We start from the raw sequence: 13,232 nt of genomic DNA, 5'->3' as shown, positions 1-13,232 counted from the left end.
TCTCCCGAGTTTGAGTTCCGGGTTCTCCAGTTTACTTTGTCTACTGTTCTTTACTGCAGGTTACCTTTCAGGTGGAAATCTTGGATCTTAGGGATCCTCTACATCTTCTTACCTTGGTCACTTGGTCAGCATGGAGCCAACTCTCGAGATCGAGTATGGGCATATCCTTATGGTTCTCGGTACCACACAAAGTCCGACATTCCTCTTATGCATTGCATGATTTCATCATCTTTGTACTAGGGCGCTTGGGCAAGTGAACAATTTCCCCACGAGGGACACTGTCCAAGTGGCACCTGCTGCATGAGCATTCTTCAGCATGTAGCATTCCATCTCCACCTCACTCTTCTCTTCTTCCCCTTTTTGGGCCTAAGAGGGGGTGTTAAGAAACCCTTCACCTGCAATTTGTGTATTTGCATTTCTATGTTTTGCGTTTAGGGTTTGCATCCCCAAAAAGGGGCACCATCCTTGACTGATTGTGCTTGTTTATAGGCCACTCTCTCACTCATTCCTTAGCTGATTCATTCAGTCTGTCACCTCTTCTCTCCAACCTCTCCACTACCCTCACACCCCTTCAAGAGGACATTGCAGTTCGTGGTTCGTGGTTGTCTTCATCATCTTCCTTGTGCTACGGCACCCTTGTTTCCTTGTATCACATTCACTCCATGATTCAGAAATTCATCATTCCATTCATCAGAGTTTCTTCTCTCTTCTCCATGTTTGCCGAGTTCACTCCGTGTTCCTCCCTGCCAACCCTACCGTCTCACTGGTACGTCATCTTTTGACAACTTACACATGATGCAAAAGTATTATATCAATGCCACTTGCAGCTCAAGTTGTTTCTTCGAATGGCCAGCACTAGACTTGAGTCATAAAAAGACTTGGTGTCAAGCTTCAATCCTATAAAACATCTCTAGTGGAAGATCCCCAAAACGCAATAGGTGTTATGACAAGGTACTTTGCTTAAGTTGAGACTTGAATACTATTGAGATACCAACTCTACCCTTGAGGTAGAATACCTTGATGGTGGGTTTTAATTGGTTAATGATACTAGAAAGGTGTATGGGAGGACGAGGTCCAAGTTAAAGCTCACTAGCAAAGAATACAATGTAAGAAGGATATGTCGGTTGCAACAAACAAACCGTGCATGGAATGAAAACTATACCTTGAACTCTTGTTTCTCAAGGACCGAGGCAAAGGTAATGAGGGGGAGAGAGTGTCATACTCCTGACGAATCCTGAGACATAGAAAGACAGTCTCCAAGATGTCAGGCAGCAGCAAACACAACAGATAGTGGTGCCGAGAATCAATGTTGAACAAGCAAAAAAGGGAGAAATCTGCAAAATGCAGCCAGCAAAGGACTGCCATACAGCAGCTACAGCAGCAAAACACAGCCTATAGAGGTGTGAACACAGGCTGGTGGCAGCAGACAGCCACAAATGCAGTAGGGAGGCTGGTCACCAGCTGATAGGAAGTCCACCGGGCAGTAAACACAAGCAACAAACTGTCTCCAGCTGCAAACGCCGCCTGTAGAGGGCTAGCAACAACAATCAACAACAACAGCAAGCTCTAGCTGCAAGGTGAAGGCTGGAAACAGGCCCTGGATGGGTGTACACAATGTCATACAGCCTTGACTAGTAGTCCTCTGCGAAAGGGGTGTAGGCAGCGAAGCTAGGACTGAAACCTACAAAAACGAGATTGGACTAAATGGAGAGCAACTTGCTTATTTATAGAAAGTTTCAAGACCTCAAACCTCTCCCCATTTTAACTCTCTGGAACCGCTCTGGTTTTAGGGTTTTCATTAATTAAGCATTTTTAGGGCTGTTTAAGAGGCTAATTCAACATGAAATGCATATTCCAAAAATCCTAGCAGAGTTCATTGCATCACAACCAAAAAATAGAATGGCTTTTTGAAGGACTATGAAAAAGGCTATTGAATTGATTGGTGAAACTAGTAACAAGGGTGTCAAAATACAAATTGCACGACATCTGAATAGTAGTGAAATGGCTCATACAAAATGCACCAGAGAAGGCAAAGTCCCTCTATAAACCCTCAAGGCTTGTATTGATTATTGTTACTATCCGGCTCAAACGATTTACAGAGTTTTAGGAATAAAAGTATGGATATTTCGAGATGCAAGATGATTCCTCTTCCTCCCTTCTTTCTCCTTATGGAATCACTTCAATTTTTCTACCACCTCTAAAAGTTCTTGACATATAGATATATATTGAATGATTCAATTGTTTAGGAAATCCAAAAACCTATTTTGTATTCCATTCCATTTTTTGCCCAAAAAAAAAAAAAAAAATCCCCCTCTCGAGCCTAAAAACTAAGCTAGAAAGAAAGGCCAACCCAAATTTTTGTGTGTTTTTGTTTTACCCCAAGGCATCCCACCCCAAAGCAGATAGATCATCAAACAAAGGGTACATGTTGGCTACCCAATGGCCTATCAAGACTACAAAGGCAATGCTAATCTTACCAAAAGTAGTCACCACATAGGGACCAAGGCATCGAACAAAGGGTACATGTTAGTTGTACATTGGTCTACCAAGTCATGCAAAGAAAAATGGAGCAAAGGAATCAATTGTGTGTAAAACAAGCTGGCGAAGCTAAGCAAGCAAGGGAGACTGCTTTGGAGACTACCATGTACAATGCCACGAATATGATGGTCGACCACTCCAAAAGACCAAAAAGGGATAAATGCACACAAATGCATGTTTAAAATATCAAAATACCAATGCATTGGAGTTACACAAAAGGCAAGGCGCGTGTAATCATGCTTGTGCAAAATGCTATGCAACGGTACCACTTGGACAGTGCCCTCACAGGAAATCATTCACTTGCCCAAGCACCCTTTTACAATCGTGTCATCTTGATGATATGGATGAAGATACAAAGAACAATATACATAATATCCAAAAATAGAACTATAAACAATATCCCGTCACCACTAAGAAAAGAAAGCCACCCTCTCTCAAAACTGGAAGCGAAAGCTTGAGGGAATCCCCCTCTCCACATCAATCTAAAAAAGTAGGGGAGGGTGTATCCAAGCCGATCCTAGGTACCAAGTCTTGAATCACCTACCGCCTTGGTCAATATGTCTACAAAATTATTTGACAATGGCACAAACTCTAGGCAGATGGCAATCTGCTCTCTGGTGAAGTGAAAGTAGACTCCTACATTTTGCATCCGTGGTGTAATGATCGGATTACCTGCAAGGGAAATGACACTCTAGTTGTAATAGTAGACAACGGTCGGCAAGTCACATGAAAACCATAGCAGCTAAGAAACGTGTTTCTTTGAATTTGAAACTTACGAAACATTCCTTTAAGTACGAAACGTTTCTGAGAGTAAAAAACGTGAGCGTTTTTAACTTTTTTTATTATTTTGGTGAGTTGGAACCCAAAACATGGTTTTTTTGACAAAAACTAATGGGCAATGTTAAACATGATGATGATGATGTATAATGACTCGTGAGGGCTCAAGATTTTGAATGAGAAACCAATTTTTTTGTGATTTTGTTTAGTTATTGGAAATCTAGTATCTATTCTTATCTTGAGATTTAAATATATACGACTTTAGTCTCATTTATGATATGATATATTACGATTCATTCTTGATTTTGACATTTTGTCAATTTGTTTTGAAATGAGAATCATGATGTTGCAACTTGACTCAGCCCATATTATAGATAGGCTATTTACATGTTAATTTCAATTTTCTTTATATGATTTGTATGAATCATAATGTTTGAGTTCTAAACCATAGTATAGCTTGTCCAAAGACTACCTTTGACATAAGTGATAAGTCAATAATGGATCATGGATATGTAAAGTATAATGTATTATTCTCAATTGACTCTATTATCACTCAAGCTCAATTAGCCATTCTTTGTTTAAGAGAGAGTTTCATAGAGATTTAGAACATTTTTCCCTAGTCAAAACTATTAAAAATCCCTATATAAGAAAACCCAGGTTTCTTATTTTACCCCCTCTTGAAAGAAACTTCCGAAACACGTTTCTAACGTTTCGTTTCCAAACGTTTCTAGCTGCTATGATGGAAACTCAAGTGCTACCAGTAAGCTCCTAAAGTAGATAGTCTCCGTGGTACCATCAAAGAGAGCCCTATATTCAACCTCGGCTATGGAAGCCGCCACCGTCTCCTCCTTACAGTTGGCCAAAGAGATAGGTATCATGCCCAAGGTAAAGAGATAGCCACCATGGGAACCCTAGGTGTCAAGATCTCTTGTCCAATCAAAGTTAGTGTATCCTAGCGAATATAAACTAGAACCATAAGTCAAGCCATAAGAATAGATACACCATAAATATCTCAAAACACAAAGATATGCAATCCAATGTGACATCCTAGGTACAATGACATACTAAGCAAACTGATTAAGCTAGCTAAATTTGGCCTAGTGTGAATCAACAAAATGGGTTTCCCCCTACCACAAATCTATAGGTGTACTTGTCGAATGGCTGACCTAGGATATCCTTAGAAAGATGGTTAGTGGAATCAAGAGACATGGCCACAGGCCGTGTCTCATCCATGCAATACTAGTCTACTGACTAAAGAGCATACTTCTACTATGACATGAAAATACTTTTCCTAGATCAAACAACCTTCTTTCCCAAAAAGTAAGACAACAAACCAAGGTCTGTCATCTCAAAAGTAGCACAAAGCTGGGCCTCAATTTTTGCTATGGTAGCAGAATTTGAGTCAGCGATAAGTAAATCATCTATGTGTAGCACGATATAGTTAATCCCCTCTGAAGTAATACGTATGTATAAGTTCGGATCATAAGGGATAGAATAGTATCCATGAGTTCTAAGGAACTCATCTATCCTCTAAAACCAAGACCGTGGTACTTGCTTCAACCCATAAAGAGCTTTCCGCAAGTGAAAGATCTTATCTTTCTGGTCAATAGAAAAAAATTCAGATGGTTGCTCCACGTAGACTTTCTCCTTCAAATATCCATTCAAAAAGGCACTTTTGATGTCCATCTCATAGATTGCTCAACCGTAGTGAGCGGGAAGCACAACCAACAGACAAAATGATATTAACCGTGCAATAGAAGCAAAGGTCTCTTCATATTCAATGCCTTATTTCTGTTGCAACCCCTGCACCACAAGGTGAGCCTTGTACTTGTCTAAAGTCCCATCAGCCTTTAGCTTGGTCCTAAAAATCCACTTTGTCTAGATGAATTTCTTATGGCTCGGTCGATCCAACAAGGTCTAAGTCTCATTTTAGTCAATGCTCTCTAGCTCCTTTTCCATGGCCTCTCTTCGTTGGGGATACTAAAGAGCCTCCTATCAACTATCTAGCTCAGAATGTGCTATGTAATCAGCTATAAACAACGATGTAAATGATACATAAGATGCAAGCCGGGTAGATTTTGTAGGATACTCCGGAGTGGAATCCAGTGAAAGAATCCCTAAATCTCGCATAGTCTACTAGTACCAACAAGATAACAAGTCTCAGGGGCCTAGAAGCTAAAGAATATGCAAGTGAATCAAGAGCACGCAATAGACCCAGCTAAGAAGGCACTATCTCCGAGGAAATAATGTGAGAAAATGGCTCAAAATCCAGTGCAATGTCCCTCTCATCAAACACTACATCTCTCCCAACAATCACCTTGTTTGTCCAAGGATTGAATAGGCGATAGACTTTCACTTTGGAGGAGTATCCTACAAAGATCAAAAGTTCAGCTCAAGCAGTGAGCTTTCCTATCTTATCATCAAGGATATACATATAGGCATGACTTCCAAAGACTCTAAAGTGAGAAACTACAAGCAAAGAGCCAAAAAATGCCTCATACAAAGTCATCTGAGGGGACAACTGCAATCAAGCACCAGTTGAAGATGTACACCGAAGTATTAATAACCTCGAACCAACGGCCCTCGGGGAACTCTACTGCGAACAGCATAAGGGTGTATCATGTTCATGATGGTTCGGTTCCTACACTCTACAACTCTATTCTGTGAATGAGAGTTGGTAGAGATAAGTTGACGAGAAATGCTATGCTCCTGTAGAAACTCAAAAAACTCATGGAAGGTAAACTTGGCCCCACTATCACTCCTCATGCATGTTACACAACAACCAATCTAGTTATGTACTAGCAGTATCCAAGCAAAGAAATATGTAAAGGCATCGGACTTATGCTTGAGAAAGTACATCCACATGTATCATCCATAATCAAAAAGAAGTATAGTGCACCGTTCAAGATGGCGATGGATGTTGGCTCTTCACAAAGATCACCATGAATCAATCTAAGAGGTATCTCAACTCGATATGAAGACTACTTAGAGAATGGGATACAGTGCTACCTGAAAAAGATGATTAACCAAAATCAAATCAACCATGAGATATAAAAGCTGAAGGAAAAGATAAAAAAGAAGCACTCATCGATAAATCTTGCGACTTTTGCTTATATTTTCTTAAGTTCAAATGCAAAATCTATCCTCTTTAGGACTTATGAACCAATACTTGGTAGATCCTTCATCCTGAGCAAAATCAATATCTTGTGAAAAAGAGAAAGTAAAGCCAAAAGATTGAGAAGTATTGATTTGTGTACCTAACATAGAAGTACATGAGGGTGGAGATGTGTACGAAAAAGATGAAAAATGTAGATATGGAGATGAAGATGGTAGAGAGAAAAATGGTTTGTACTCCATGCTAATTTTCACGTCAAGATGGCCAGTCCTTTATGAAGCTTCCATCCTTCCTACAAAATCATTAGACTGGTGCACCGAATCTAAAGAAAAAAACTCAAAATTACATTCAATCTGTTGTTGAGCTCAATACATGAGGATCAAATCATATTCAACGTGTGAGATCTTGTATAGTCAATGGACTCCACGGTAACCCAAAGTTTCTCCAGCCATGTTGGAAGGAGGAGCAAGCTATGAAGCCAACTCTCTCTCGTGTCTCGATGTGCTAGGCTTGGGAGCATTATGATAATGCGGTAAAGATGTGTTTGAAGTCATCTTGCCCTCTTGTTGTTCCTGCTTCTTACAAAGGGCTTTTAGATCAAAGGCCAAGGTTTCGTCAAAGAGAATCTTACTCTAATACCATGTGAAGAAATATCCTAACACAAAAACGAAAATAAAAGCGTACAACAAAGCATAAACTCAACAGAACTCGATTAGGGTTAGGGTAACACACACTCAATGAATGCAGTGAAGTTCTAAATGAATAAATGTGAATATACAATGCTCATGCACCAAACAAACCATGCAAGGAATGAAACAGTACCCCGAACTCTCGTATCTCGAGGACTAAGGTAGAGGTAATGAGTGGGAGAGTGTGTCGTACTCCTAACAAATCCCGAAACGCAGCAAGACAACCTCCAAGATCTTATATAGCAACAAACATAGCAGACAATGGTGCCACGGACAGGCAGAAGAGGGGGAAATCTCCAAAATAGAGCTAGCATAGGGGCTAGGACTGCTAACCGGCACCGGCAGCAGTAAAAGGCAGCCTGAAGAGGGCTGAATAGGGGTTGCCAGCAGCAGACAGCAGCAAACGCAGCAAGAAGGCTGGCTGACAGGAAGTCCACCAATGCAATATACGCAGGTAGCAAACTACCTGCCAGCTGCAAACATAGCCTCTAGAGGGCTGGTAACACCAGTAGACAGCAATGGCAAGCTTGGGCTGTGAGGTGAAGACTGGAAACAGGCCCCGGATGGGTGTAGACGAGGTCGGATAGCCTTGGCTGAGATGTCCTCCATGAATAGTGGGTGGGTAGGAAAGCTAGAAGGCCTAAAACCTGCAAAAACGAGATTGGACTGAATGGAGGGCAACTTGCCTATTTATAGAAAGTTTCGGGACCTCAAACCTCTCCTCGTTCTAACTCTCTCCAACTGCTCCCTATTTTAGGGTTTCTCATTAATTAAACATTTTTGGGACTGTTTAAGAGGCTAATTCAGCATGTAAAGCATATTTTACCTCAACACTCCAAAGAATCTAGATGCTTGCTAGACTTGACAAAGAGGTACTCAATATCAAATAACAAGAAAATCTCAAATAAATTGGCCAAGCACATAGAAAAATAAAATAAATTTCACACATGTGCATGAATGCAAGCTCGATGATGACTCCATGGGGATTGTGCCCATGCTCGTGGTCAAGTTTCTTATTTTGTTACAAGGTTGGTATAGCCAACGCCTCAGGAACAAATCTATCTTAGCTCACATAATCAAACTAATAGCACACATGCCATCTGTCCTTCAACTACTAGTAAGCTGTCGCATGACACGTCACATCATTTCACTAACATGAGTTACCTCACTCTGCTCCATGCAGAATATAGTTGAGTTATCATCATGGGCTCCACATGGGAAACCTCTTCCTATTGCATCACAGTCCATGACATTTGATACATCATACCATACTCTATATTATTACACAGTTGAGGTTAGGGTTTCAGATTCACTATAGGGTTAGGGGTTGTAAGTAGCAAACAACTTGTAGAACGAACCCTTACCCATACATGTTAAACCCCAATGCAGTCACAGTGTTCACAATTTTTCCTTTAATTGTGCCACAAAATTAAGAGGCTGCAACACCAGACCATGACTCCTTTCCTTTAGGAAGTAGGAGAAAGGTATTACTTCGGTAGAGGCTTAAACTGAGCACCAAGCAATGGTAGCCTTTTCAATATCATTCACTCTCCACTTTCTGCTCCATTAAGTTTGTTGAACATTTTGCAATCAAGATTGTGAAAGGACAGACACATGACTTTTATCAGCTTTCTTTATTTTTCTTTACCATTATTAACCTACCTGTGACCTTATCTAGAGTCAATTCCCATTGATGCAGCGAATATTGATAATGTTTTGTACAAGTAGCAACATACTCGACTTCAATTTAAATACATTTCACTGATGATTTCATGAAGCACATGTTAGAATAAGAATGATCTAAATGAGCATAATTGTACCTCATCTAACCCAACCTTTGGCGCAAAAAATCTAGAAATAAAATCATAGCCAGAATTGTGAGAGGCTTGGCCTGTGACAATGACTCCTCTGGCAGTAAGCTTCCTCAATTCATCAAAAGAAGGTTGAAGGTCATGTACATCTTCTCCTGATGGAAGCTCCACCTGGGGGGGAAAACAAACCTTAAATATAATTTTGTCATCTTCTCTACGTTTGTTTATGGCTTACAACCAATCCCAATTCCTACATGTGTAACTAAGAGCACTTATGACAAGAGATATGAAGCTAAACAAAATTTCACAAACTTACAAGAAGATCATTATTACTGGTTTTGCTGAATGACAAGGGTGTCAAATCTTTGAAGGTACTTGATAGCAATTCCAATTCAGAGTCGCATTCTGAGCATAATAGCATTGGAAAATCCAACTCTACCACAAACTTACATTCTCTATCATTACCCTTTGAAAGCCTTTGAACTTTCCGGGCAATCAAAACTCCACTCTTTTGAGAGTGGAAACGTAGAGAATCTCCATTAGTGTTACCGAATGCAAAAAGAAGATAAGCAGATGCCAATGTTGCATGGCCACAGAGAAAAACCTAGCAGAAGGAAGAAATGCAAAAAGGGTTGATACTAAACCAAGCTGTTATTAACACAACAAATCAGTCCAAGCCTAATAAACACATGAAGTATAGCCTACTTACTAGAAACATGCATTGAAATTTTGATAAGGTGAATTTTGAATCCATTCAATTTGACCGCTCACTTAGAAAGTTTTGTACACACAGACAAATGCTATAGTTGACTACTACAAGAGCATTCGATGCATAGAATTAGACTTCAAGATGTTTACGTGATCCTGTGATAACAAGGTCATGATATATTTTAGGCAGCCAGCTTCTATTAAGAGGAAATGTACCCACAGTGGACCTGATCTATATATACTTATAGCAAGACTTCTACTTGCAGCAGCATTGCAAGCGATTAGCCATGCCATGACAAGGACTCCAAATGTTGATAGCAGGAGCTTGAAGAGAAGTGAAGAAAGGTGCCACACAAATCAAATGTAAAGTGTGAGTGAACCTGGTGCTTCTCACTTATTACAATGGACAAAAGTTCAATGGACTACACTTCAAAAAGAAGACTTAAAGCTTCAGTGAAAACCTTTTATCACAGATCCAAGAATTATCATTTTATATTGGAGGAGCCTTTCCTACCATCCACACATAGATGGACAAAGTGACAACAAAATCTGATGATTTCTTAAACTTTACTGTCATGGACAAATCTGGTTCTTGGTGAATGGGAGAACAAGTGGTTAGGTGAGTGGTTTAAAAGATTTACAAACTTACTCTGTAATAACCATCACACCATACAAACCCCTTTAACTCTCTTGACAGGTGGCAGCATACATCGCCACATGAGGCTCCCCTCAACAGCCTCGCCAGCCTACCACCATCACAGTGGGGAAGAATGCAGAAGATGCACATGGTACGGGCTTGAAGAGTGTAGGAAAGAACAAAGCTTCTTCTAGCATGACAGACAACAGAACATGATCTCCTAGCAAATAGCACCAAGAGCAAAATTTTTCAAGGCCCTAACTCCCTTGCTGATAACGACCTGTGGATTGAGAAGAACCCCCTGTGCATATCAGATACCATTTGTGATAACTTTTCTTATTGCATAGAGTCTAGGTATGAAGGTGCTGATAAAAAGGGTGTATTGATCGTCAACTGGCTTGTATAATAATTTGCTGAGGTTTGAGTCCAGGGAAGTCCTGGTCTTTTCTACTGGTAAATCACCAAGCTGAATGAAGCCACTAGATGTATCAACACTCCAGCTCAGGTTCATAATGTGGTGTATCACATTTTTCTGGGGGAAAGGGCTTCTTCGAAGTTGTCTTCAGACATGAGAGTCGGGACTCTGTCATTTCTGAGGACCATAACATAACCCTGGAGGGTTTCCTTTCCAATGTGGAACTTTGTGAAGCAACTGAAAACTGGACTATGATACCATTACAGTTGAGCTCAAGATCAAATTCCAGGATGCAATTAAAGATGTCGTGTACCTCTGGATTAATAAGTACTGGATGGAAAGACCAATCCAGATTCCTAGAAGAAAGGTATCGTTACGCTTGTGCCCAAGCAGCAGCATTACAAGAGATTAAATCACTGGCAGCTGTTCCCATTGATGAGTATCTTGTATAAAATTCTGGTTTAGGCTCTAGCCTTTAGGCTTTCTCCTTTGCTCCAAAATTTTATCAAATCTCATTGGTACACCTCTATCAAAGATAGGTCATTCTGGACAATGCTTTGAATGTGCTCATAGCTGTGAAGTGGGCAAAAGTCTCTAACCAGCTGGTGATATTACTGCAAGAGGCCACGGAAATGACCCTCGATAAGATAAAATGGGATAGCATTTGGCTGGTGATGAAGAAAATGATTTCAATGACAAAATTGCAAAATTCTGTTATTTTGCTAGCTAAGGGTCTGCATCCCATCTCTTTGTCAATGCTGCCCTTCTTCCACCCTTCGCAGGCTCTGTAGACAAAGTTTCTCTCCTTCAGGAACTCAATCCTTCTTCTGCATGCTAGATAAGCATGCAGACATGGGTAGTTTGCAGAAAATGAGATATAAAGAAAAGTAACTTTTCGGACAAGTGTTTGTGCCAACGAATCACTACTGATGCTCAAGATAATGGTTATAGCATATCAAAAGCATTACAAGTCCTTCTGTTGTACTAAGTTGCTGGTTTCACAGTCAACTGGCATAAGTCCACATTAATTAGTGTCATCAAGAAAGGCATCCTTAATTTGGGTCGAAAAGGACTAGTAGTGAATAGAGGCTGAAACCAGCCTTCCTTCTCCGAAAGGGTGGTAGATGACCTGATTTAACTCAAAATTACAGCAAGGATCTCTGGAATTCAAACTTTACCAATCTATCTTCAACAGGCGACACCCAGTTAGCCCCAACAATGTTGGGTTTTCACTTACACCTACACTCACACAGGAGTGTCGATGATCAATAGGACACTGGGGCACTTTTTACTCTCGATACGAGAGGTTTTTCCCCCAGACTTATTGTCTTATTTCGTATGTGCTTATGTCACACACTTACGGGCACTTATCATGTTCGGGTGTGAACACCCCCTACAACCCTAAGGTTTAAGGGTTGTGCTTTGTACTTTTAGATCACACTCTTTCAATCTATTGCATTGGGTGTCGTGCTCCACTCTCCACACTATCTACTGCACTCTGAGCTGAACTTCGATCCTCTCTCCTCCTCACATTTGGTATCAGAGCTGAGGCTCTGCGCAGATCAGCTCTGCTCAGCCTCCATGAGTCCCGGTTCAATACAAATCTACCCCAGTGTCCATTGTCAGCTTTGGAGCTGCTCTGCTCCTGCTCAGTCAGCCAGCGTCACCTCAAAAGGAGACACCCTGGGTGTGCCTCCATAAGCCCCTTCAGTGCTGCCAGCGTCTGCCCTTGCTGACGAACCTGACCAGCGACCTGGGCTATGCAGCCTCTGGTCCACCCGCCCCTGACAACGCCAAGCGCCGCCTGCGCCAGCTGCCCATCAGCTCGTCTGGGAGCACCGCCCCTCCTCTTGCGACTCCTGCCCTGCGCCACTGCCTGGTCCCTGCGTCTTCAGCCCCTCTGCACAGCTCGTCTCCTGCGCAACCCTTCTCCCGCTCCCGTCCACCTATGCGACACCGCCTAAGCCTATGACCTGCCCCCGCCACGCCTCAGCAGCACCCGAGCCACCACGCCAGCTGCACATGACTACATCTGGCCATCTGCACCTATCTCTGCATCTACTGCCTCCAGCTTGACATTTCTGAGATATTTTTTTCTTAAATTTTACTTTTATATTCCAGATTCACTTCTGGAAACAAGGCTTAAGCCCGGGCAGGCACAGAACTCTGTGTACATGTGTGGGACACGGTTGATGCAAATTTCTTGGCAAATTTATTAGAAATTTTGGGGCTTTTGTATTTTGGAAACACATTGGCACATGTACTACAGTCTCAGTCAAAGATAGACAGTTTTGGAAAATTTTGGGGCGAGAAATTTTAGGGCTTTTGCTCATACAGTGTTGCTGAACATTGAATGCACCTTGGACTGTGTGCATTACAGACAGTTTTGACAAAGTGTCCCTCACTGTACTTATTGCAGAAAGCTATTTGCTGTAATTCCAGGAAATTTTGGAGATTTCCAAGTTATTCCAAGTTGGACATTGCTCTTTTGCCTTCTTTTGGTATTGATTATCATGGCAAATCACGGAGGAGATGTATTTAC

The 13,232-nt window shown here is 41.3% G+C and overlaps 1 protein-coding gene across 4 annotated transcripts in view; it reads right to left on the bottom strand.

The window, feature by feature from the left end:
- LOC148023232 (uncharacterized) overlaps nt 1–13,232 on the bottom strand; it is a 66,737-nt gene that overhangs the window by 23,481 nt on the left and 30,024 nt on the right. For all 4 annotated transcript variants that reach the window (XM_087696252.1, XM_087696249.1, XM_087696251.1 and 1 more), the window contains exons 3-4: nt 9,247–9,534; nt 8,940–9,101 (exon numbers count right to left, since the gene is read on the bottom strand). In XM_087696252.1, coding sequence (XP_087552378.1) covers nt 8,940–9,101; nt 9,247–9,534 — 450 coding nt within the window. The remainder of the gene's footprint in view (nt 1–8,939; nt 9,102–9,246; nt 9,535–13,232) is intronic.

This window comes from Lygodium microphyllum, chromosome 16 (genome assembly GCF_053477565.2).
Source record: "Lygodium microphyllum isolate KBCC chromosome 16, Lygodium_microphyllum_v1.1.10, whole genome shotgun sequence".
Classification (NCBI taxonomy): domain Eukaryota; kingdom Viridiplantae; phylum Streptophyta; class Polypodiopsida; order Schizaeales; family Lygodiaceae; genus Lygodium; species Lygodium microphyllum.
Note: the sequence above shows the minus strand (reverse complement) of the source record. Positions and strands in the feature narration are given on the sequence as shown.